Genomic DNA, 27,503 nt, shown 5'->3' on the forward strand with positions numbered 1-27,503 from the left:
CAATGTATTGATGTTCATAGGGATTTGATACACCAGAACGTCTGAAAGCAAACACCCACGATTGTCTTATCCATAAATTTTCATGAATGTAGGATCGATAAAATTCAGTTAGCATGAACGATTTCAAAATGTAGTTTGAATGTTTCAAAAAAAATCCAGAGAAGAAATCACCTCAGACGAACTTCAAACAAGAACAAAGATCGGGTGTTGCCGGCAAGCTCCTGCGACCTACTCGATCCAGATCGTCGGCTCAAACCCGCTGATGCACATGAAGCTTATAGACAGAGTTTGAGTGCAGAGGAGGACAACCATGGAGGCCGGTGTGGGAGGCGCGAGAAGGTGATGAACAGACATGACGAATCTCGGCTGGATCCGATAACCAGGGGAGGAGGGCCACGGGGTCGGCGGTGCCGTCCAGATCAGGAGCGTGTACGGCGAGATGGTGTCGTCGCAGCTCGTCGTCGCTGTAGGTGAATGAGGGAGACGTCGGCTCTACCTCCTCTGGTCGTCCGTTGCGTGGGGAAGATGATAGGACGGGTCAGGTGGCGGCGCTCTAGGGCGTTAGGCAGGCGGCGTGGGTAGTGTGGGGGGAGTTCTTTTGAGCAAGGCACCGCACAAATTGAGGAGATTGCGATCAGCATTCTTTTCGCATGCCTCACGCGTGATAGGGGCTGCGGACGTGAGCGCGTCCTATTTTCCTCGGTGCAGCACGGTCAGTCAACCAAAATTACTAAACGCGCACCAGAAAACAGATTAGATTAAGCCTATATGGTGATAATGGATCCGTGTACGTTTTGTGGGATGCGTTTAAAGAAGATAATGTTGGATTGTTTATTAGTAAAATATAAAATATAGTAGATCTAGCTTTGTTTAGAACAAGTTGTGTATATATATAACTTGTACTAGCTCTAAAGTAAGAAAGTTACATAATGACATAATCCAAAAATGATAAAATTGGGAAATAACTAAACGAATTTTTTTTTGTTTGTTAAATCACACGGAAGACGTGAGAACCGAGAAGATCGTCTTATCTAGCGGGGTGGCACTGCCGCCTTCGGCCCCGCCACGCCACTGCATATATATTCGCGCTTACAGCTTCTCGCGGCATGCCTAACCGCCTCTAGATCAGCCCCGTTTCCCGTCCAGTCACGCACTCAATGGCGGCTCCCGTTCTCCCCGTAGCGCCGCTGGCGCCCGCGCACCTGTCGCCCTTCATCTCCGCCCGCCGGAGGTCCTCGTCGGCCTCCTCCGACCCGCCGCGTCGCCGCGGGACGGGCCCGTCGGTGCGCGCGTCGTCGTCGGCAGCGGCGGCGGTGACGAGCGGGTGGGCGCCGGACAGCTGGAGGGCGCGGCCGGCGCGGCAGATCCCGGAGTACCCGGACGCGGCGGCGCTCGGGGAGGCGGAGCGCACGCTGGCGTCCTTCCCGCCGCTGGTGTTCGCGGGGGAGGCGCGGACGCTGGAGGAGCGCCTCGGGGAGGCGGCCATGGGCCGGGCGTTCCTCCTGCAGGGCGGCGACTGCGCCGAGAGCTTCAAGGAGTTCGGCGCCAACAACATCCGCGACACCTTCCGCCTCATGCTCCAGATGGCCGTCGTCCTCACCTTCGGGGGCCAGATGCCCATCATCAAGGTCCTACTCCCACTTTCATCCATGCATAGCATACCCCTTAATTTGACGATCCTAGGCAAGTAGCCTTCCGTTGGATTCGCGCCCCAGTTAACAAGGGTTTATGTCCTTCTGACTTGTGAATTGTGATGATCAAGTCCTGTCATGGATCGGGATTTGGTTCCTGTAAGTCTCAATGCAGTTCAGACTTTGCCGCCTCCACAATTTCATCAGATATTCAAGTGTCTATAATGAAAACACTTGTAATCTCAGTAGAATCACAGAAAATATGACTACTGGCTACATCAGGACACAAGTGGTCATATTTATGGATTCTTGAACTGTCATAGGCTGTTATGAATCCACTCAACCATCCTGAGTTTTTTACTCTCTTTCCTAAAGGTCTTGCCGAGAACTTAGATTGCTGTGTTGTGTCTACTGCTTTTTTGAGCGGAATAACTGTTGGGGAGTCCCCGACAATAATTGTGCCCATACTGCTGGTTTAATGGATGGTAAAATGATCTATTGCTATTTTGCATTCGATTCATCTGCAAACTAGTACACTAATTGATTAAAGCTATAGATTACATGAAACTATGAAATGGTGCTTAACCATGTTTATTTATCTACAGATTAAGAAAACTTATATTGACAAAATAAAGATTCTTGTTATGCTGAGGAGAAATGTTTCTAAATGTTCTCCTTCCATGATTGGCAGAAAAACCATCCACACTCCATCTTTGTATATAAACATCTCTCCTGTTATACAAAAGATTTATGGCACTATGTATTTCAGGTTGGAAGGATGGCAGGCCAATTTGCAAAGCCAAGATCGAACCCAATCGAGACTAGAGATGGAGTGACGCTGCCGTCCTATCAAGGTGACATCATCAACAACGATGATTTCGATGAGAAATCGCGTGCACCAAACCCTCAAAGGTTGATTAGAGCCTACAGTCAGTCTGCGAGCACCCTGAATCTTTTGAGAGCATTTGCCCATGGAGGATATGCTGATCTTCAGAGAGTCACCGAGTGGAACCTAGACTTTCTGAGGCACAGCACGCAGGGAGACAGGTGACTAAATTGCTACTTGATCTCATCAAGTGACTAGCCTTTATGCAAAACTCTTTTCACCCTGCCGCAAATATCATCTGAATTAAAAAATTACCATCAATCTTTCTCCAGCGCACGGCTCATGCCATATTTGCACATATATGCAATGGTTTTGGTTTAATTTTTACTTCTGACCTTGTTTGTGGATAATTTGCAAGTCCAGGAAAGTGATTTTGTCAAACAACTGATGTACTTGTTTTAGCACACTAATCTGGACAGCATCAGTCACGTGTAATCATAGCTAGGTATTCATTCTCTAGGATTCTGTAGGAAATATCAGTCAGCCTAAATATGATCACTGACATCCTGTTATATACAATAAAAGTAGATCTTACCTCCTTATGTTCTTCTCTGAGCAGGTATGTGGAGCTTGCCCAGAGGGTTCATGACGCCATCGGGTTCATGCTTGCTGCTGGTCTGCCTCCTCAGCATCCCATGATGACCACAGCTGAATTCTGGACATCCCATGAGTGCCTTCACTTGCCATATGAGCAGGCACTGACCAGGGAGGACTCCACTTCTGGCCTCTATTACGACTGCTCTGCACACATGCTCTGGGTTGGGGAGAGAACTAGGCAGCTGGATGGTGCTCATGTTGAATTCCTCCGCGGTATTTCCAATCCTGTCGGCATCAAGGTAACCAAAGCACCCATCAGAGTTGGCTTGCCTGCATATGGTCTTCAGTGACATCTCTTCATATGGCATATGTTTTTACTGAAGTCCTGAAGGTTTGCATTTCGTTGTTGGAGTTGGTCACGTAAAATCATAAACATCTTAATTCTAAGTACTTCAACTTCCATTGCAAATGGCGACCATCAATGCTTCACAAGTCTCTTATCGATCTTTCAGTTTTGTGGTCTCCAGGCTTATGTATAGTGTTTATCTGTTGATAATCATCTTTTGTCATATATTGTTAATGACATGAAAGATGTCGTGTTTTTAACAACTACGAAGAACAGTAGTTTTGTTGTTTTTAAAATCTTATTAGTCACAATCTTATGACTGTCTTAGATGGAAAAAAAATCAGTTGACAAATCTAATGACTCTGACTATGTTATACAGGTGAGTGATAAGCTTGATTCATCAGAGCTTGTGAAACTGTGTGAGATTTTGAATCCTCACAACAAGCCCGGGAGGCTGACACTTATCACAAGGATGGGGGCCGAGAACATGCGTGCCAAGCTCCCCCATATGATCAGAGCCGTGCGTCAAGCAGGGCTGATTGTCACCTGGGTCAGCGATCCCATGCATGGGAACACCATCAGCGCACCATGTGGGCTCAAGACAAGATCATTCGATGCAATCCGGGTAAGCGTGATAACTTTTTGCATGATTCGACATAGAACAACCTACTTATGGTGGGTATTTCACGCCGTTTGTTACAATGAGACATGGACTGTTGTTTTCTGGAACCACATGCCATTGAGACATCCAATAGCATTGTTCGGACTTACCAACTTTGGCATGGTTCAGAATTTTCACTGTTTCTTTATGGCTGCACAGGCTGAGCTTCGGGCTTTCTTTGATGTACATGAGCAAGAGGGGAGCTACCCCGGAGGGGTTCACCTAGAGATGACAGGGCAGAACGTTACAGAGTGCATTGGTGGATCCAACACAGTGACCTTTGACGATCTGAGCTCCCGCTACCGTACGCACTGTGACCCCAGGCTGAACGCGTCGCAGTCGCTCGAGCTGGCCTTTGCCATTGCCGAGAGGCTAAGGAGGAAGAGAGACAGGACATGGACTAGCCTGATATCTAAAGTAGAAGCTTAAGATATCAATCTTAGATTTCTTCCCCGCAAAACTATCTTCAGCTACTAGAGGACATAATTTTGCATTCTTTAGTTTTTTTAGTAGTATAGATGCCGTTTGATTTTGGAAATGCCGAGGAAAAATCTCCCTCAAATAATAGGATATAGCTGTTTTGGTGCAGTACCCATTGTGCTTGGTTCAATTTCAGTTTCTTTCGTTTTCATCGTTTCTTTGATGCAGTTTGTGTGAGGGCGGAGAGATTACATGAGACCTGACAATAGATTACTCATTCGGTATTTGCTGAGACTGGACATAAGGTTTATAGATTAAATTTGGAAACGCAATATGAGAAGTAAGTGCCTTATCTTCTCTCGCGGTCGTCCTCAGCCACTCGCCCAATTCTTCTTCCTCTGTTCTGCCCGAGGGATCTCCTCCTCCTCCTCCTCTCTCGCTGTCTTCTCCTCCGGTGAGCACCACGAAGCCAACCGTCGAGCCAGCACCATCCCCTCGTTTTTCTCTCTCAACTGCATCTGTCACTGCTCGACGACGACCAGAGCTGCGACAGGGTGGAGCACGGTGCTGCAACGGCGAGTGTCGGCGCCTGCCGACGGCTGCTGCATCCGAGGGCAGACCGTGGTGCTGGGAGCAGAATCCAGCGATGTTGGAACCGGCAAGAATTTTTGCTGCCGACGCGATCTTTTTTGCTAGTGAGCACATGCCGAGATGCTGGAACCAGTATAAAGCGATGCTGGAAGCCTGGAACCAGCACCCATGGTTGCTACAACCAGCAGCCGCTGCCGATGAAAACGGCGAGCTCCGGTGCTGCAACCGTAGATCTTTTTTTTTGCTGGAACCACCTGCGAAAAAACTCGCCGGTGCTGCAACCGTAGATTTTTTTTTTTGCTGGAACCACCTGCGAAAAAACTGCAACCACCGTGCACTAATGCTGGAACCAGATGGCATCAAGGATCATTATGCTGGGACCCGCAATCAAATTTGCTGGAACCAGCAAGAATTTTTGCTGCTGACCAGATCTTTTTTGCTGGTGACCACACCCCGAGATGCTGGAACCAGTATCAAGCAGTGCTGGAACTAGCCGCCGGCGAGGTTACATCCATTGGGCGACAAAAACGCTTCAACCAGCGGGGCGGCGGAAAAGGCTGCAACCAACGTGGGTGGGAGTTGCAACCCTCACCGGCGAAGTTGCATCCTAGTGTCGGCAGTGCATGACTGCGACAGCGGAGTTGCAACCGTTTCATGGCGGCACTGCAGCCGGCGATGGTCGGGGGCTTCGACTGGCGGCGGGAGATGCGCGGGCGGGGGGAGGTGTTGCGGTGCTTCATGCGGGGACCATGCGCGGCACGCGAGTCTTCCGGTGACTGAGGCGGACGACGATGACGACGACCTGACGTGCTGGACGGACGATGGTGGAGCCCTCGCACGCGCATATGCAGTTTGCTGGTAAGGGGTGTGGTGGTAGTGAGCGAGGTGCGCGAAGGGGGAAGAACGAAGCGTTGACCAAATCAGGCAGCGTGGAAGCAACCAATTCAACGCACGCGCGGCGACCGACCAAAATTTGGGCCGATCGACCGGCGCCTAGCATTGGCCTAAAATTTATGTCCTCAAAAGACACTCCAAACTCAACTCCTCAAATTTGGAGGAGTTAAAAGGTTGTTACACCCAACCCTCCCCTTAAAACTTGGCTCCCATAACTTTTCTAGTAGCATATTTCTTCTGCCCGTTGCACAAATATTTCCACAAGATTTCAACAATAATTATACAATTCAAATGCACCACTGATCGGTGCAAAGTATATGAGCTGTCATAGTTCACCAAAGGGACGGGCTTATTGATGCTAAAACACATCTACAGCTTAATGGTGCAAACAGGTAGGATAGCAAGTAAGGGCATCTCCAATGCTGATCCTCAAACCGCCCGTATACGTCCGGACCGTGCGGTTCGAACGTGTGGTGTCATCCAGCGCGGCCCTATATTGGTCCGCTCGACAGTTCGGATGCACTTTTTCCTGCAAAACGGAGACAAAGTTGGGGGGGGGGGGGGGGAGGTTGCCGGAGTCTGCACGACAGCCACGTAGGACTCTGATACCTCCGGCTCACTAACCCCTTGATACGTCTCCAACGTATCTATAATTTTTGATTGTTCCATGTTGTTATATTATCAATCTTGGATGTTTTATAATCATTTTATAGTAATTTTATATCATTTTTTTGGTACTAACCTATTGACATAGTGCCAAGTGCCAGTTGCAGTTTTCTGCATGTTTTTTACATCGCAGGAAATCAATATCAGACGGAGTCCAAATGCAACGAAACTTTGCGGAGATTTTTTATGGACCAGAAGACACATAATGGGCCCTGGCTGCGCCTGGGGGGTGCTGCGAGGAGAGCACAACCCACCAGAGGGCGCCGGGAGGCCCAAGCGCGCCCTGGTGGGTTGTGCCCACCTCGGGTGCCCCCCGGACCGCCTCTTTGCTCTATAAATACTCCAATATTCCCAAAACCCTAGGGGAGTCGACGAAATATTGATCCAGCCACTGCAAAGTGCTGCAAAGTTCAGAACCACCAGATCCAATCTAGACACCATCTCAGATGGGGTTCACCACCTCCATTGGTGCCTCTCCGATGATGCGTGAGTAGTTCTTTGTAGACCTTCGGGTCCGTAGTTAGTAGCTAGATGGCTTCCTCTCTCTCGCTGAATTCTCAATACAATGGTCCCTTGGAGATCCATATGATGTAACTGTTTTGCGGTGTGTTTGTTGGGATCTGATGAACTTTGAGTTTATGATCAGTTATATCCTTTTATATCCATGAAAGTATTTGAGTTTCATTGATCTCTTTTATGCATGATCTCTTATAGCCTCGTATTTCTTCTCCGATATTTGGGTTTTGTTTGGCCAACTTGATCTATTTATCTTGCAATGGGAAGAGGTGCTTTGTAGTGGGTTTGATCTTACGGTGCTTGATCCCAGTGACAGAAGGGGAACCGACACGTATGTATCGTTGCTACTAAGGATAAAACGATGGGGTCTATCTCTACATAGATAGATCTTGTCTACATCATGTCATCGTTCTTATTGCATTACTCTGTTTCTCCATGAACTTAATACACTAGATGCATGCTGGATAGCGGTCGATGTGTGGAGTAATAGTAGTAGATGCAGGCAGGAGTCGGTCTACTAATCTTGGACGTGATGCCTATGTAATGATCATTGCTTGGATATCATCATGATTATTTGAAGTTCTATCAATTGCCCAACAGTAATTTGTTTACCCACCGTTTGCTATTTTTCTCGAGAGAAGCCACTAGTGAAACCTACGGCCCCCGGGTCTCTTTCTCATATATTTGCCTTTGCGATCTACTTTTCCTTTGCATTTATTTTCAGATCTATTAAACCAAAAATACAAAAATACCTTGCTGCGTTTTATTCTTATTTAGTTTATTTGGCGTTCGATCTATCAATCTACTACAATTTCCTCACGTCTGTTTGCCCTTCTTGGGGCCGCTGCCCGAAAGGAATTGACAACCCCTTTTACATGTCGGGTTGCGAGGATTTGTTATTTGTGTGTAGGGGCTATTTACGTTGTGTTGCTTGGTTCTCCTACTAGTTCGATAAGCTTGGTTTCTTCACTGAGGGAAATACCTACCGTCGATGTGCTGCATCATCCCTTCCTCTTTGGGAAATACCGACGTAGTCCTAGCCGACATCAAAAGGAATTTCTGGCGCCGTTGCCGGGGAGGATCTACATCATATACCAGGTTCCTAATCACAAATCTCATCTCCTCGTAATTTACATTATTTTCCATTTGCCTCTCGTTTTCCTCTCCCCCACTTCACAAAAAATTGCCGTTTTATTCGCCCCTCTTTTTCCGTTCGCCGTTTTTCTTGCCGGATCTGCTTTTGAGTGCAATCCGGTTGTGTAGTCATCATGACTCAAGAGAACACCAAGTTGTGTGATTTCTCAAATACCAACAACAATGATTTTATTGGCACTCCGATTGCTCCTCCCGCCACTAGTGCGGAGTCTTGTGATATTAATACTGCTTTGCAGAATCTTGTTATGAAAGATCAATTTTCCGGTACTCCAAATGAGGATGCCGCGTCCCATCTTAATACCTTCGTGGAATTATGCGATATGCAAAAGAAAAAAGATGTGGACAATGATGTGGTGAAGATGAAATTATTTCCGTTTTCTTTGCGTGATTCTGCAAAAATTTGGTTCTCTTCTTTGGCTCGCAATAGTATCGATTCTTGGAATAAGTGCAAAGATGCTTTTATCACTAAGTATTTTCCGCCCGCAAAAATTATTTCCCTTAGAACCCAAATCATGAATTTCAAGCAACTTGAACATGAGCATGTTGCACAATCTTGGGAAAGGATGAAAATGATGCAAAGGAATTGCCCAACTCATGGGTTGAATCTTTGGATGATCATACAAAAATTTTATGCGGGGTTGAATTTTGTTTCTCGCAATCTTTTAGATTTCGCCGCGGGTGGTACTTTTATGAAAATTACTTTGGGTGAAGCCACCAATTTCTTGATAATATCATGGCAAATTATTCACAATGGCATACCGAAAGGGCTCCTACTAGTAAAAAAGTTAATTTGGTTGAAGAAATTTCTTCTTTGAGTGAAAAAGTTGATGCTCTTATGAAATTGGTTGCTAGTAAAAGTGCTCCTATTGATTTTAATGATACGCCTTTGTCTACTTTGATTGAGCAAAATAGTGATGCCATAGATGTGAATTTTATCTCTCGAAATAATTTCAATAACAATGCTTATAGAGGTAATTTTAATCCTAGGCCTTTTCCTAGTAATTCCTCTAATAATTATGGTAATTCCTATGGAAATCAATCTTACAATAATAATAGGAACACCTCTGATCTTGAGAATAATATTAAAGAATTTATCAACACGCAAAAAGTTTTCAGCACTACCATGGAAGAAAAGTTGAATAAGATTGATGGTTTGTCTATAAGTGTTGATAGAATTTCTCATGATGTGGAAAATCTCAAGATGAAAATTTCTGTGCCTAAGGTTGATGAATCAATTAAAGCTCTTTATGTTTCTATCGATGAAAGTAAGAAAAGAACCGCTATGCTTAGAGCTAAAAGAGAATTTTTAGAAATAGCATTTTCTAGTGATTACTTTCACAAAAGTGATGAACATCTTAAAATGATTGGTGTTTCTTCTATTGATTCCTTGTGTTGTAAAGTTAAGATTGATGAAAAAGGGACTGGAGAAGAGTCAACTTTAGTTAGAAGGCGTCCCGATGATTCGGAGGGTGAAAATCTTGTTGAGAAAATTGATAAAAGTGGGTTTTGGAGAGGTCAAAACTTTAACTAGTGATGTGCCCACTCTTTTGGATTACAAAGACTTTAATTACGATAGTTGCTGTTTGATTGATTGTATTTCTTTGTTGCAATCCATGATAAATTCATCTCATGCCTATGAACAAAATAAAGCTTTTACTAAACATATTGTTGATGGTATGATGAAAGCTTTTGAAGAAAAATTGGAATTAGAAGTTTCAATTCCTAGAAAATTGCATGATGAATGGGAACATACTATCAAAGTCAAGATTAAAAATTATGAGTGTTTTGCTTTGTGTGACTTGGGTGCTAGTGTTTCTACAATTCTGAAATTTGTATGTGATGTGCTTGGTCTTACCGATATTGAATCGTGTTCTTTGAATTTGCACTTGGCGGATTCCACTATTAAAAAGCATATGGGAATAATTAATGATGTCCTTATTCTTGCAAATAGGAATTATGTGCCCATAGATTTTATTGTTCTTAATATTGATTGCAATCCATCTTGTCCTATTGTTCTTGGTAGACCGTTTTTACGCACTATCGCTGCCGTGATTGATATGAAAGAAAGCAATATCAAGTTCCAATTTCCTTTGAGGAAGGGTATGGAACACTTTCCTAGAACAAGATTAGGCCACCATATGAATCAATCATGAGGGCATCTTATGGATCTCGAACCAAAGATGACAATACTTAGATCCTTGCTTTATGCCTAGCTAAGGGCGTAAAACTATAGCGCTTGTTGGGAGGCAACCCAATGAATACAATTTATTTTTGCTTTTTGCTTTCTGTTCTTGTGTGTTTGCACAATTATGCTACTGTTATGATTGTGTTTTTTGTGTTTTAATTAGTGTTTGTGCCAAGTAAAGCCTTTAGGATCTTCTTGGATGATAGTTGTTTGATCTTGCTGAAAAACAGAAACTTATGCACTCACGAAAATAATTTTCATAAATCATAGAAAAGTGCTTTTTCCCTGATTCTTTTTGCAGAAGATTAATATAAAAATTACCCTGGTCTTCCTAATTTTTCAGAATTTTTGGAGTTACATGAGTATTCTAAATAGTCAGATTTCTACAGACTGATCTGTTTTGACAAATTCTGTTTTCTTTGCGTTGTGTGCTTGTTTTGATGGCTCTATGGTTTTCTTTGATGAGTTTTTGCCATAAAAAAGTTGGAATACAGTAGATATAATGCAAAAACAAAATATGAATTGGTTTGATACAGTACTTATAGTAGTGGTTTGCTTTCTTATACTAACGGATCTCATGAAGGTTTTGTTGAGTTTTGTGTGATTGAAGTTTTCAAGTTTTGGGTTAACTTACGATGGATGAAGGAAGGATAGAAGAGCCTAAGCTTGGGGATGCCCCGGCATCCCAAGCTATAATCCAAAAATGAGCAACCAACTAAGCTTGGGGATGCCCCCGAGTAGCATCCCCTCTTTCTTCTAACGACCATCGGTATTTTACTCGAAGCTATATTTTTATTCGTCACATACTATGTGTTTTGCTTGGAGCGTCTTGTATGATATGAGTCTTTGCTTGTTTTATTTTCTATTTTTAGTCTTGGTTCCTTGCTGTACACACCTATTTGAGAGAGCCAAAATTATGTCATGACTTGTTAGAATTGCTCTCTATGCTTCACTTAAATTTTTTATGAGCTATGGACTTGCTCTAGTGCTTCACTTATATCTTTTTGAGCATGGTGTGCTTTAGTATTTTTGAAGAAATGCTCTCTTGCCTCACTTAGATTTATTGGAGAGTTAGTAAAATTTTCAAGAAATTCTCTCTTGCTTCGCTTAAATTATTTTGAGAGAAAGAAAAAAAAATTATGCTCATGATCTTCACTTATATTTGTTTGAGCTTATGAAAAGCAACACATGAAAAATAGTTCCAAAGTGATGGATATCCAAGAAGGATATAATAAAAACTTTCATGAAGATCATTGGACAAAATAAACTTGATTCTTAGTAATAGTTTTGAGATATGATGATGTGATATGTGAGTTATGTTGATGAGTAATTATGCTTTAGTAAGAATATTGGTGTTAAGGTTTGTGATTCTCTATGCAAGCACGAAAGTCAGTAGTCATGCAATGAAATTATATCTTACTTGTGGTGCATTATTCGGTGTTAATTATGTTTAATGCTCACTTATGAGATTATTTGTTTCTTGGTTGGTCGCTTCTCAATCTTTTGCTAGCCTTTATTTTGCACTAAGTATGATCTCTACTTGTGCATCCAAAATCCTTCAAACCAGTTTTGCCACATGAGTCCACTATATCTACCTATATGCGGTATTCTTTTGCCGTTCTAAGCAAATTTGCATGTGCCATCTCTAATTTTCAAAATAAACTTCTCTTTTGTGTGTTCGTACTGCCCGCGGAGAGGTGAGGGGTGGCTAATATTTTCCATGCTAGATGTGTTATTCTCACGATGAGTGTTTATTCACTTGTCATTACACGAGAGTAAGGCAAAGGTATTAGGGATGCCCAGTCCTGAAATAAAAAATGAATTTACTTTATGTTGTCAAATAATAAATTCCTTGGAAAGTGTTGGTATGGAGGGCAACCGTGGATACGGCTAGCCATGGAAAGTGAAAGTATGGTTGAAAAAGGAATACACTTTATTTTCTGTTTGGGAACCGCCTATGATATATCTAGCATGGAAAGTGTCGTGGGATTGTCACGGCAGATGTCCTAGTGTGAGTACTTAGTCGTGGAGCCATCGTAACTAGGTTAGCTTAAAGGGGTTAAGCGGGACAAAGGACACAGGGAGTTTATACCGGTTTGGCCCCTTACGGTGAAGGTAAAGGCCTAATCCAGTTTGAGGTGGTATTGCTTATGTTTCGATTGCCAGGGAGCGAATACGCTTGACCTAGCTTTCGATCTCTTGTTTCTTGCCCTAAACCGCCGTCGGGTCGTCCCTTTATATACACAGGTTGACACCGAGCGGCTCACGGAGTCCCGGCTGGCTCATAAACAACGTGTCCGGCTCGGTGACTAAATACACTTGCCTTACAATACAAGTCATACACATATGGCGGTTTTACATCTATGGGCCTTAAGCCGCCTTTGGGCTTAGGCCCCAGGTTGATTTGAACTTGTTCATGTCAATCTTCAACACTTAGAAAAATCCTTCTTCATTTGTTCTTGCAAGATATTGTAACCCGCCATGACGTCATCTCCTGGAATTATGGAAACCCGCCATGACGTCATCTGCCATTAATTTCACACAATACCCAGCATATCTTAATAGAACCTTATCTTTAATAACCATCCCGAAAATCGAGGCATCCGAGCAGCTAGATAATCATTCTTTGGCCTCCTCGATTTTCGCGCCCACCTGTTACCCTTTCCTTATAAATAGGGTCAGACAGCCTTTTCATTTCCCCCTTCTCCTTATCATCTTCAACCTCTCTCTTCGCGACACATCTGCACACCTAGGCACCGCCGCCGCCGAGATCGTCAGCTTCCTCAACTCCGGCCGCTGCATCAACCTGAACGAATCCAGACAACTGCGGTGCCTCTCCGTTGCTCAACAGATCTAGTAAGCACATCACTTTTCCCCACTGTCGATCTCCATTAGGGTTTCTGAAGTTCTTAGGAGTTCGTCATCGTTGTTCACCATACCTCTGTTTAATCTTTATTTTGATCCAACGATAACAGTTCAAACATGTGGAATCTGTTTCTGTACCTTCCCTTAATCACCAAATATATTTCTTAGATGCAGAAATCTTGGCAATGCGCTAGTTCCTTGGCTGCTGTGATGTTTAGACTTTGATTTTACCTTTCTTTTCCGAACAGCGTCAGATCCAAAATCGACTGCACCAATGTATAAAACCGGTTTATCCAACACTTAGCAGAATTTGCTCTTGATAGATTTTAAATATCAGTATTGTCATGGCGGCTTACATCACCAGTTATAACTAGTCATATGTCATTAGGCCCCATTAAGTCGCCAATGTGAATTTATACTGCAATGTTCACCTCCGGCTTAACGAATCAACTTAAACCGGCAAATTTCCTTTCTTTTAGGCTTCTTCCTTCACAATGCCGAAGACAGTCACTTCATGTAATTGGGTTCCTTATATTGTCACCGAAAACACGCTCATGGACTTTGTTAAAGTCGGCTTTTTACCAGCAAAATACATCATGCACTGGCACGCTCCCAAGCCAAATGAGAAAAAACCTCAGCCGCAGGATGGTGAGATCATTGTTTTTACTGATCATATGAACCGGGGCTTCTCACCGCCTGGATCTAATTTTTTCCGTGACGTTCTGCACTTCTTTCAACTGCATCCTCAAGACATCGGACCCAAATCCGTGTCAAACATCTGTAATTTTCAAGTCTTCTGTGAAGTATACCTTCAAGAGGAACCCAGTGTTGAACTTTTCAGGGAATATTTTTATCTGAACCGGCAGAACGAATTTACCAATGGCCCCAGCTTAGAACTTGGCGGGGTCTCAATTCAACGAAGAAGAGATGCTATCTTCCCCTATGCTCGCGTGCCGAGTCACCCCAAAGATTGGAACCAAACATGGTTCTATTGTAAAGATACTTCTCCGGCTGATGAAAATCCACTGCCGGGTTATCGTGTCCAGCGGCTCGACCCAAAGCATCATCTTCCCAAAAAGCTTACCACTGCTGAACGTGCAAAGCTTGCACCCACTATTGCAAAGGTCAAGGCCCTGCTGGGAAATGGGTTAACCGGTATTGACTTGGTACGGTGCTGGGTTTCTTGGCGAATCATATCCTTGAGCCGCCGATCCGGCTTAATGTGCACTTACACGGGTGGTGCAAAAGATCCACTACGCCACAGCTCCGTGTGTTTAACTAATGATGCAGTCAATGAAATGACAAAGACCCTTCTGAATGAGAGCCTAGAAAGCTGCAGCAAAGTGGGACTGAACCCTTTCTGCAAACTTAATCCGCCACCAGATGTGAGTCTCTAAATCACTTACTATACCTTATCACTCAAATGTTCTATTAACTTAACTTTGATGACTTTCACAGGCTGAATCCGATTTTTGGAATAAAGAATATGACCATGAAGCTGCTAAAAAGCGAGGGCCAAAGCGAAAGCCGCTAAGAGAGCTGCCAAGAAGAATAAGAAGAAATTAAGCGCTTCTGAGATGTTTGAACTGGACGACAGCTCTGAGTCGGAGGTAGCCCTTGACTCCCTTGGATCCTTTTTCAACTATCTTATTGACACTAATTATCATCAGGATGACACGGGGGCCAGTCAAGCGGTCGAAGAAGAGGTAACTATTATTTCCTCCGACTCAGCGCCTTTGCCAAGACAGAAAATTCGACAGGTAACCCGAAAAGTAAGCTTTTCACACCCCTTAGCTCATTTGGATCCTCACTTTCTTTTGAAGCAACAGCAACACGAGACCCGGTGACAAACGCGGACCAGCGGATGTGAAGAGTTATCCTCCGGCTTACCATATACTCTAGCTCCGCGGAAACGTCGAAACGAGGTCCTTCCAAATTTAAACTCTTTTTACCCTCTGGCGGGTCTCATTCGCCAGCCACTTAATTCTTCCGATTCAAACTATCAGGAGGCTTCTCGCTCCTCCTCCGGCGACTCATCACAGACCCAGCTGCCAGCTTTCAAAACCGCCCCTGGGTAATAACAATTACTTTTTATTTTCTACCTCCTTATGCTCTTATACTTGTACTGACCTCTCATAACCCATGTAGTGGAAAAGCAAAGCCTAGCAAGAAGGCAAAGGTGATCAAGCCGGTTGAAGACCCCAAAGTCCATGAACCGGAGCCGCAAATTCCAGCGTCTGACACCTCCGCGCCACAACCAGAAGAGCCTGTCCATGATGTTCCACCAGAAATTCCTGACCTCTCCAGTGACCATACAAACATCAATCCTTTGAACACTGAATCATCAAGCCCAATTAAACCGTCAGAAACACATGCCGACGATGTTGTGATCACTAGCACCTGCTTCAAAGAGCCGGGAAAACCTACTGTCTTGGCCAAGCACTCCACCAAAGAAGAACTTATTGAAAGGCGAAAAGTGAGATTTGACATCGCCAACTATTCTCAATTGAACATTAGTGAAGTACTCTCTGGTTATCTCAACCAAGTGCATACCGGCCGCGACCTTGAAATTGATATGGTGAAGCAGATGCATCAAAAATATGAGGTATGAATTCCTGCTTTAATAAGTTATGCATATCCTGTCAGCCCCCAAGTCTACCGTGTATGATAGGATTGAATATGCTGTAGACTTAGAATAGCCATGAGTATAAAAAGCAGCTTTGGTAGAATCCATCAAAGGCCGGCTTTCACCATCCGAGTTAAACAAGGTCTTTAACAATTAACATTGCATCCGTAGCCCCCAAGGGTCGGTTTAATCAGCATGAATGAACCAGTACTATTCACCATTGTTTATAAATGAAAGCTTACTTGTGTAGCCCCCGTGAACCGGTTGTGGTGTTTGTGGCACAACCGGGTCATCATAAAGTAGTAATGAAACGCGAATAATATGCATTAGCCCGCAAGTGCCGAGTGCACTTGCTTGCAAAGTACTTGGGACTTATTCGTATTTGCCATTATATGAAGAATTTTTCTGTACGCATTAGCCCCCAAGTGCCAAGCATTGTTGCTTGCAAAAGGCTTGGGACTTTATTCTTGTAACCCAAATATAAGTATGATTTCAAATATGTGCATATACAGGACACCACTGAGGGAGTCCTGGACTAAGGGGTCCTCGGGCGTTCGGCCTGTTATTCGTGGGCCGGACTGATGGGCTGTGAAGACATGAAGACCGAAGATTGTACCCGTGTCCGGATTGGACTCTACTTGGCGTGGAAGGCAAGCTTGGCAACTGACTATGTAGATTCCCTCTGATGTAACCGACTTCATGTAACCCTAGATCTCTCCGGTGTCTATATAAACCGGAGAGCGTAGTCCATATAGGGATATACACATTACCGTAGTCATATAGGCTAGGCTTCTAGGGTTTAGCCATTATGATCTCGTGGTAGATCAACTCTTGTAACACTCATATTCATCAAGGTCAATCAAGCAGGAAGTAGGGTATTACCTCCATAGAGAGGGCCCGAACCTGGGTAAACATCGTGTCCCCCGTCTCCTGTTACCATCGATCCTAGACGCACAGTTCGGGACCCTCTACCCGAGATCCGCCGGTTTTGACACCGACATTGGTGCTTTGATTGAGAGTTCCACTGTGCCGTCGCCAAGAGGGTTGATGGCTCGCCTTGTTGTCAAGGATAATATCGTCTCCGGAGGAGCCCTGGCCCCAGGACAAACCCTCCGGCTGGGCGGCTTCGTCATGACCGCTAGTTCGGCCCTTAAGCCGACGATGACCTCTCAAGTCATCGAAAATCGCCTCCGCGTTGATCCCGAATACTCCGCTCGAATGGATCCAACGGAGTTATCGTCGTTGAACAAACTCCTGGATCGCATGGCCGCCTTGGGGGTCGCTACAGACTATGATCGGGTTGGGCTTAAACCCGACCAGAGAGAAATTAAAACTCTGCCGATCACCCACCAGATAGCGGTAGTCGAGGAGCGGAACAACTCTTCTGCTATATTGAAGACGAACTATGTTCGGATCTCCGATCTTGAAGGGTCGGATATTCTACGGCAGAAAGGCGTGTCTCGTCCTCCGAACATAGAGTCGGACGATGAGCCTAAAAAATCAGCCAATATCCCGGAGCCCGAACTGTCAGGTCCGGTTGATCTTCAAACTCCGGATCCAAAATCGGGTTGGGGTGCGGATTTAATTCCACCCACCCACCCAGACATAGACGCTCTCATGAGCATCAAACAACAGTCTCAGGAAACGGTCCACCACTTCTGGGCCAGATTCCTCCTTGTCAAAGATAAGATAAAGGATTGCCGCGATGAAGACGTGATAGCAGCATTTTGCAACAACTGCGCGGACGGAGGTATCCTTAACGCCATCAATCGCCGCCACATACTAAAGTTTGCTGACTTAGAGACTATCGTACAAAAGTACAGCGCGATGGAAAGCGCTTGGAAAACTCAGGCAGCTTGCTGGGAACCGTCGGGCCCAACTCAAATCCTCCTAAAAGCAAAGAGGATGTACCCCCGTGGCACGCCCAGCCCAACAATCAAAAAACATAAACCCACAGCGCTGCATGGCACCGTTCTGGAGGGATGGCTCAATGACCCATGCAAAATACACACAACGCCAGACACTGTGGCAACCCACAACCTTAGAGCATGTTGGATACTTTGGCAGGTAGCCAAGAGCGGCGAGGACATCCTTATCAAGGACACCCCAGAACAACACCCTCCAGAAAACGACGACACAAGAGTATTGACGGTCTTCGAGACATTCGCTTCAAACAATAAGCGTAAAAGGGCACTGCACGATCTCGCCGAAGTCTGCCAGGTCGCCGCAATTGACCCCTGGAACGACACGGCCATAACCTTTAACGCCAGTGACGAACCTAAATACAGAACAGTCCGAGCGCCAGCCGCGTTAGTCCTTAGTCCCATCGTGGACGGTTTCCGACTTACAAAAGTCCTCATGGACGGCGGCAGTGGACTAAACCTCATTTATGAGGACACGCTCCACAAGATGGGAATAGACAGGAGCCGCATCGAGAGAAGCAGCACAACCTTTCGAGGTATCATTCCCAGTCAGGAAGCACGATGTGCGGGAAAAATTACACTTGATGTGGTATTCGGCACGCCGGAGAACTATCAGTCCGAAGAAATAACTTTCCAGGTGGCCCCTTTCAACAGTGGATACCACGCCCTGTTAGGGCGAGAGGCCTTCATGCGCTTTCAAGCCATACCTCATTATGGGTATATGAAGCTAAAAATGCCCGGGCCTAATGGAATAATCACCCTCGTCAGCGATCCGGATATAGCACTCCGCGCCGAGAACAAAACCGCATCCTTGGCCCTCGAGGCATTATCTGAGGCCCTTGCGGTCGAAGAACTAACCGCACTACGCTCCACTGTGGATAGGGACGATGTGATCCTGGACAAACGACCCAAATCTACTTCCTTGAAGCCAGCATAAGAAACAGTCAAATTTCAGGTCCATCCAACAGACCCGAAGAAGACAACATCTATCAGAGCGCAACTCAGCCCCACAGTCGACGCCGCACTACGAGACTTCTTGCGCGAAAACTGGGATATATTCGCCTGGCACCCCTCAGATATGCCAGGAATCCCACGCGAGTTGGCCGAACACAGCCTCAACATACTGAAGGGATACAAACCGGTCAAACAAACACTGCGGCGCTTTTCCGAACCCAAATGACAAGCTATGGGGGAAGAGCTGGCCAAACTCATCGAGACCGGATTCATCAGAGATATCAAACATCCGGACTGGCTGGTAGACTTGGTAATGGTACCAAAGAAGGATAAATCCTGGCGTGTGTGCGTCGATTTCAAAGACCTTAACAAGGCTTGCCCTAAGGATCCCTTCCCCTCCCTCGCATTGATCAAATCATCGACGCTACTGCAGGACACGACTCGTTGTGCTTCCTTGATGCATATTCCGGATACCATCAAATCAAAATGAAGGAGTCCGATCAAGCCGCAACGGCATTCATCACACCATACGGGCCGTTTTGCTTCAACAACATGCCTTTCGGACTCAAGAACGCCGGCGCCACCTACCAGCGCATGATCCAAACATGCCTCGAGAAACAGATCGGCAAGACAGTGGAGGCCTACGTGGACGACATCGTCATCAAAACAAGACACGTTGAAACACTAATAGACGATTTGCGTCTCACATTCAACAACCTCCGCACATATGACATCAAGCTTAACCCGGAAAAGTGCGTCTTTGGCATCCCCACCGGAAAACTACTGGGCTTCATCATTTCCAACAGAGGGATTGAAGAAAATCCAGCCAAAATCCGAGCTCTGTCACAATTGGCTACGCCAACCGAACTTAAACAGGTCCAAAAAATCGCTGGGTGCGTGGCAGCTTTAAGCCGCTTTATCTCCAGGTTGGGGGAAAAGGCGCTGCCACTTTATCACCTTCTACGGCACATCGATAACTTCGAGTGGACAGACGCGGCGACGGCCGGACTGGAAGAAATAAAAGCCCTTCTGGCAAGCAACCCAATCCTGGCTGCGGCAAACGTCGGCGAACCAATGCTCCTATATATATCGGCAACACACCAGGTGGTGAGCGCCGTACTCGTTGTCGAGCGAGAACAGGACGGACACAAATTTCTGCTCCAAAAGCCCGTATACTACATATCGACCGTCCTCACACCATACAAATCCCGGCACCCTCACTATCAAAAGATAGCATATGCAGTCTTCATGGCATCTCGAAAGTTACGACACTACTTTTAGGAGTGTTCGATCACGGTGGCTTCTGAAGTGCCCCTCAATGATATAATAAACAACCGGGATGCCACGGCCGGATTGCCAAATGGGCCATTGAGCTCCTTCCATTCGACATCACGTACAAACCACGTCGAGCCATCAAATCCGAAGTACTGGCTGACTTCATCGCCGAATGGACAGAGGCCGAACTCCCTAAAGAGTACGGCGCGTATTCCAACTGGGTTATGCATTTTGATGGCTCCAAAATGTTGGCGGGGCTAGGAGCAGGCGTCGTATTAACGTCCCCACGGGAGATATCGTCCAGTACGTACTTCAAATATTATACACAGACTCCAACAATGCAGCCGAATACGAGGCCTTGCTACATGGCCTTCGGATGGCCGTATCAATGGGCATACAACGCCTGGAGGTGCGCGGGGACTCAAACCTCGCAATATACCAAATTAATGGAGACTTTGATACCAAAGATCCAAAGCTGGCAACTTATCGCAACGCCGTCTTAAAGATGTCGGCTCGGTTCGAGGGGCTCGAATTTCATCACGTCGCCCGCGAAAGTAATCAGGCAGCAGACGTCCTTGCTCGCATTGGCGCTAAGCGCGACCCCGTCCCACCTAACATCTTCCTCGAAAGGCTCTTTAAGCCATCCATGGTGTGGCAAGGGGGAGACAGCAACGACAGTCCCGTTCCGAACACAAACATAGATAGCGAACACGCCGATATCATTGGAGGTTCAGCCACCGAAATAACACCATCGGCCCACCTCATTATGGCAGTCATTGCCCCGTGGACCAAACCATTCTTGGCCTACCTTAATAGGAAGGAGCTCCCAGAAGATCAGGACGAGGCTCGCCGCATTGTCCGGCGTTCGAAGGCCTATAAAGTTCATGAAGGAGAGCTCTACAAGAAAAGCACTACCGGAGTCCTTCAAAGGTGTATCTCCGAGGAGGAGGGGCGGCAACTCTTGGCAGAAATTCATGCCGGTCTTAGTGGGCACCACGCTGCAGCCAGGGCACTTGTCAGCAAGGCCTTCCGGACAGGATTTTATTGGCCTACGGCTCGAGCAGACGCGCAGGACCTCATCCAGCGCTGCGTGGGATGCCAACTCTTCGCCAACCAAAGCCATATGCCCCAACCGCCCTACGAACAATCCCCATTACATGGCCCTTTGCGGTCTAGGGCTTGGACATGGTTGGACCCCTTAAAGGGGGAAGCCATAAGAAAAAATATCTACTGGTCATGGTGGATAAATTCACCAAGTGCATAGAGGCTAGACCAGTTAAAACGGCCGAGTCCGGACCGGTGATTGCATTTATATCCGATGTGGTGCACCGTTATGGTGTCCCGCACAACATCATCACCGACAACGGTTCCAATTTCATAGCCGATGAGGTAAAAACCTGGTGTGTTAATCTGGGCATTAAGCTCGATTACGCCTCTGTCTACCACCCGCAAACAAACGGTCAAGTCGAACGAGCCAATGGTCTTATTATGAGCGGCATCAAACCCAGGCTAGTGCGGTCTTTGAAAGAATCAGACAAGCACTGGGTTGAGGAGCTCGACTCCGTACTCTGGGGGCTGCGGACCACGCCCAACCGTGCTACCAGATACACACCTTTCTTCGTGGTGTATGGGGCAGAGGCTGTATTGCCCTGCGATATTATACATGACTCACCTCAAGTGCTTATGTACGAAGAGAAAGAGGCCGAGTTGGATCGGCAGGACAACCTAGATGCCCCGCAGGAGGAGCGCGACGTCGCCAAAGCCCGTTCAGCATTTTATCAACAACAGGCTCGAAGATACCAAAGCAGAGAAGTACGGGCCAAGACTTACAACGTTGGCGAACTCGTTCTACGCTTGCCGGAGAAGAAAAAGGACAAACTCAAGCCCAAATGGGAGGGTCCCTTCATAATTGACGAAGTTCTTACCGGAGGAGCGTACCATCTTCATGATGCATCAGACAACCGCCTAGAGCCGAACCCTTGGAATCCAGCTAGACTCCGAAGGTTCTATGCGTAGCGCCGAATTCTTTGTTAGTCTCCTTCTCCCCTTGTTTCCATTATTTCTTCTCTCTTTTACACCTTTTTCGCTTTAAAGCTCTCATACGGCTTGAACGAACACTGCCGACGTACATATCTTTAGATGTGTACGCCCATTATGGCTGGGGGATTCTTGGACAGAAGTTTTTCATTAATTCACTGAGCATCAAGCTCTTCACATATGAGTCTTTCCATACGTACCTTTTCTTTGCCACTATATGCATCGATATGACTTAAGTTTTGGCCAAGTTGGGTTGCATGGCTCCTGTGCTTATGCCCTACGTTCCCGTTAGTTCGGCTAGGGCATAAAAGGAGCACCTCTGCGATTGTTATTGCCGGGTCATCCGGATGTGTACCTCAGACTGGGTGAAGCCGAAAGCTAGCGTTCTTAAGGGAATATTCGGACGGCGAATTAAAGATGTTTTCTGTACTCACTCCATTACGAACCCCCAGAAGCTGTACACGCTGTGATCTTCACATCACAATTTAGACATGTATCCTAATGCATGCACACCCAGAGAAAGGAACCCTTAACGGAACTATTCTCTCTGGAAGATGTTTCTTACTATTTCAATGTAATATAACATAACTAGCAGAATACAACTTGTCTGTTCAAGCAACTATGACCCCTACGCCTAGTTTTCCAAGCATACCCCGGTCTATTCGGCCGCGAGGGTATTCGGAAACACTCCGCACCATCGAGTCTGGAGGTTGAAGTGAAAAGGTCTGCCATGACAAATGCTATACAGTTCAGCTAGAATTACATAGGGTAAGAAAAGTACATAGTCACTTGGACTCAAACACTTCCTTCTCTATACCGTCCAACAAGCGGTCTAACTTACAATCCTGTTGGGAATATTTGGCGGCCACCTCTACTTGGTCATACACTAAACTAATGGGAATTTCTTCCTCATTCGACCCTAGCGGTTCAACCCGAGCCATGTGATTAGGATCAAGCTTGGTATACCGAGTTTTCACCATGGCCCAAGCCTCTCGTGCACCCTCTCGACAGGCCAATATCTTCCATAGTCGGATACGCCGCCGCGCTCCTTTGAACAGCTCTACAAGCTCCTCCATACTTCCCGGAGGGGAGGCGGATGGCCACAGGGCCTTGGCAACACTCCGCATCGCGAGCCGCGCCTGTTCGTGCATCTGCGATAGCCTTTGCAGCAGATCACACTACAAAAAAAATACACTTCCGTGATGATACGTGTTTGTCACAGTAGGTCGCGTTTTTTGTCATGCATGTACATCCATGACAAATTTATGACAGAATCAAGATAGTCATACCTGTGCTGTCGTAGAAGTGTTCCATGACATTACCAAAATTATCATCACGGAAGTGTCCACTTCCATGATGATAAATCGCGTGTCACAGAAGTGCTTTCGTCAAGGGTGACCGACACGTGGCATCCACCGTAATGGAACGCCGTTAAGCTATCGGGTCGGGTTTTAGATCCGATAACCCATTAACAGCCCCGACCAATGGGGATTTTCCACGTGTAAAATCATCATTGGCTGGAGGAAACACGTGTCGGCTCATCGCTGGGACAGATGTCATCCACTCATTGGACAGAAGGCGCCTATGATACGTCGACACGTGGCATGGCCCAACAGAGGCCCATTCCTGTGAAAAGGCCGGCCCGTTTGACTCGGTCAAAAGGTGGCAGGCCGGCCCATGGAAAGCCTGTTAACGGCCTGTTCGCATATAGCCCATTTACAGCCCGCTAACCCAAGGCTCGTTACACCCTATTCAAATTAGGCCCAGTAGCGTCATCTGGGCCATCCAATATGATTCCAGCCCGTTTTCACTTCTGGCCCATGTATGGCCCATGACGTCTTTCGGCCCATATGAGGCCCTATGTAACTCTTGGCCTATTAACGGCCCGTGGTGAAACTGGCCCGTAGTGAACAGTGTATCACTTTACACCCATTAACGGCCCGTGGTGAAACTGGCCCGTAAAGAACAGTGTATCACTTTATACCCATTAACGGCCCGTTATTCTGTTGGGCCGTTTCCAGCCCATGTTATCTTTCAGCCTTCTCAGAGCCCATTTATTCCTGGGCTATTTTCCAGCATTCGTTTACTTACGGCCCGTTACTGTCATTTTCTGCTTGTGGGCCAAATTTAGCCCGTGGTTACAGTCGGCCCGTTTGTGGTCCATTAATACGTTGGGCCGTTTTCATAGCGTCATCAAATACGGCCTATTAACGATGGCCCATTATGGTCGGCCCATGAACGGACGATTCCAACTCTAGCCCGTTTACGGCCAGAATGCGGTCTGTTTGGCCCATGTTTGGCCAATCGATCATACGGCCCGTATAAGGCCCATTGATGATACAGCGCGTAGAAGGCCCATTGTTTCTACGGCCCGTAGAAGGCCCACTGTTTCTACGGCCCATAGAAGGCCCACTGTTTCTATGGCCCATAGAAGTCCCACTGTTTCTACGGCCCGTAGAAGGCCCACTATTTCTACGACCCGTAGGAGGCCCAGTGTCACTACAGTAAATATTAGCCCATGGTTATTGTGGCCTAGTTTTAAAAAATAGGTTATTGCAGCCACTAGCAAACCGCAGAAAAAGAACTGCACTGACTACAAGCAAACAAATAAACAAGACAACAAGGAAATAAATAAGCAAGCAACTTACACTAGGCTATCACGGCTATTACACGTATTACATCCACTGGGCATCAAAGTTCGCCACCAGTGCAAATATAGGGAACACAGCAGCATATAAACGCCGCAGCAAAACAAGTCCAGAACTAAAACCACTTCAGAAGAGCTCAAGAAACAATATCCTGGGTACCCATAATGCTGGCAAGATGCTTAGCAAGCTTATTAACTTTCTCTTGTTTGGCGCTTAAGTCCTCCAGCGCTTGTTGTTGCACCAGAAAGTATGCATCTGAATTCTGCAGGGACTTCCTCAGTCCTTCGGCTTCCTGTCGCATAACATCTGATCGATGTCTTTCAACTTGAAGTTGAGACTCAAGAAGCCGAACTGATTCAGGCAACGAGTTCGAAGAGCTGGTGCGAGCAGTGGTAGCCAGTAACTCGAACACTACATCAAGACAGGACTTTGGGGTTGTCTCAGTGTCTTCAATATAGTTTTTATCAGCTTTCTTGGAGACCAACAGGGATGTCTCACTATCTTCAACCTTATCTGCATTACTTCCTTTACCATTGCATAACAGGGTACTCTTCTCCAATATTTTATCCGCGTTCTAAAAGAGAAACAAACAAACACATCTCAGGTTTACAATGTAGTATATGAAACTCATTTTGGTAAACCAGTTCAGTAGTATGGTGGACAGGATAACAACATGAAATAAACATATATCTATGTAGTATGGTCACTGTATGGTCTATATCATTCTAGTTTATGTTGCCAAATCAAGATAGATACAGTTCGAACCATATCTATTTAAGACAAAGCAGCATAGACAGAATATAAGTGTGGGAAACTACACAGCAATAACAACACTTGTAATGTGCATGGCATGAGAACATAGCTGTTTATTCAATTGAAACTGAAATCAACATAGAGCAAGTTACAACAGCAAACAGCCAAACACGTTGAAGAAACATGTTTAAAACATACCTGTTGCGCCATTGGAGTTTCAATTGCATCCTTCAAATTTGAAATTAGTTGGTATTAGTATATATAGTGATGCAAGAGCAAAGTAGTATGAACCATAACTACGAAACCTGACCTGAGAACAATTCTTCTTTTGCTTTAAGCGTTGACTTCGGGTTCGGAGTGGTGGTCCTCGTGATTTGGGCACTGCAGTTGCCTTACTAACTGCTCGTGTTTGGGTGCTCTGTGGTGGAGACGGTGCTGTGTCAACGGGAACTGGGTGTCTATCTGCTGGGGTTGGGGTTAGAAGGGGTGTAGCTGGTTCTCTGTCCAACTGGGTAGGGGTACAATCTGCATGAGTGTGGGTTATGTGTGGTGGGGCTGGTTCTTGGGCAAGTACAACCGTGGTCCTATCTGCATCGACAGGTAGCACGATCTTTTCTGAAGATCGTGTTTTTACTCCCACAGATACTGCCATCACTCCCTCCAATTGAAATGGCTGATAAACAAGAAAAGTAATTGAATGTACAGACATTGTAAGATAGACAGGTGCAATGGATAGTAGGGAAGAAAACAGGGCATGAAATAATTCACATCTATGTTGTCTAAGCAAACAGAATAGCAGGACATAATTTCACATATATGATGGCTAATTAAACAGGATAGCATGACACAATTTCACATGTATGATGGCTAACTAAACAGGATAGAATGACATACTTCAAAATATGATGACTATGTAAACAGGATGACATGATATAACTATACGATGTGTCTATTAAAGTGGTTGGCATGCCATAAATCACAAACATGCCGTCGATGGAAACATGATGGCATGATATAATTCACGGATAGAATGACATAATTTAAAATATGATGACTATGTAAACAGGATGAGATGATATAACTACATTATGTCTTTAGAAAATGTGTTGGCATGCCATAATTCAGATACATGCTGTCTATGTAAACATCATGGCATGACATAATTCAAATATATGATTTATATACTAAGGAAGTGAGCAGAGGGCAATCGCATATATGATGTGTCAACTAAGGAGATGTCATTCAATATTGTGTATATGATGTAAAAACTAAGCATTGCAATACAACATATGCATTATATGAGTAATATAACCCTGCCAAGTTTGAGCATACACCTCAGGGGGATAATAGGACTGGTCATCTGCCTCTGAATCCTCCTCTGAAGAGCTATCTGTAACCAGCAAGATATCCGCTTCAGCAGGTACCATTGCCTGCTCTGAAGACCTTGTTTTCACTCCAGATTTCTCCATCACCAATTCAAATGGCTGATGCACAGGAAGAGCAGTTGAATATACAAACATTGTCGACAAAAGCAATGAGAAATACAAAAAAAGACGGCATGATATAATTCACATATATGACACTTGCCTAAACAGCATGGCATTGCATAATTCACATACGTAATGCCTTGCAACAAGATAACATTGCATAATTCACATATATAATGTCTTGCAACAAGATGGCATTGCATAATTCACATATATGGTAATTAGACACTAAACAGGTGGCATTCACACAAAGCATGTCTAAACTAAGCAAATGACATAGCAATGCAAGATACCATACGCACGATATAAGCAACATAACCCTGCCAAGTTAGGGCATGCACCTCGGGGGGGGGGGGAATATGACTGGTCATCTGTCTTTGAATCCTCCTCTGAGGAGCTATCGGTAACCAGCAAGACATGCGCTTCGTCAGATAACATTGTCTGCTCT

At 45.5% G+C, this 27,503-nt stretch overlaps 1 protein-coding gene across 1 annotated transcript; it reads left to right on the forward strand.

Moving 5' to 3' along the window:
• The first annotated feature begins 1,056 nt into the window (after positions 1–1,056).
• LOC109751891 (phospho-2-dehydro-3-deoxyheptonate aldolase 2, chloroplastic) lies at positions 1,057–4,690 on the forward strand. The gene is made up of 5 exons (XM_020310767.4): positions 1,057–1,628; positions 2,401–2,678; positions 3,077–3,353; positions 3,780–4,025; positions 4,221–4,690. The coding sequence occupies exons 1-5, from the start codon at positions 1,158–1,160 to the stop codon at positions 4,488–4,490; spliced, it is 1,542 nt and encodes a 513-aa protein (XP_020166356.1). The 5' UTR covers positions 1,057–1,157; the 3' UTR covers positions 4,491–4,690.
• The last annotated feature ends 22,813 nt before the right edge of the window (positions 4,691–27,503 follow it).

The sequence above is a fragment of the Aegilops tauschii genome, chromosome 1, assembly GCF_002575655.3.
Source record: "Aegilops tauschii subsp. strangulata cultivar AL8/78 chromosome 1, Aet v6.0, whole genome shotgun sequence".
NCBI lineage: Eukaryota > Viridiplantae > Streptophyta > Magnoliopsida > Poales > Poaceae > Aegilops > Aegilops tauschii.

Excerpts from the sequence above, each read along its gene's own strand:
- LOC109751891 (XM_020310767.4), top strand. The coding sequence starts at position 1,158 with ATGGCGGCTCCCGTTCTCCCCGTAGCGCCGCTGGCGCCCGCGCACCTG. Across the intron at positions 1,629-2,400 it reads GCCAGATGCCCATCATCAAG|GTTGGAAGGATGGCAGGCCA; the intron begins GTCCTACTCCCA and ends TATGTATTTCAG. Across the intron at positions 2,679-3,076 it reads CACAGCACGCAGGGAGACAG|GTATGTGGAGCTTGCCCAGA; the intron begins GTGACTAAATTG and ends TTCTCTGAGCAG.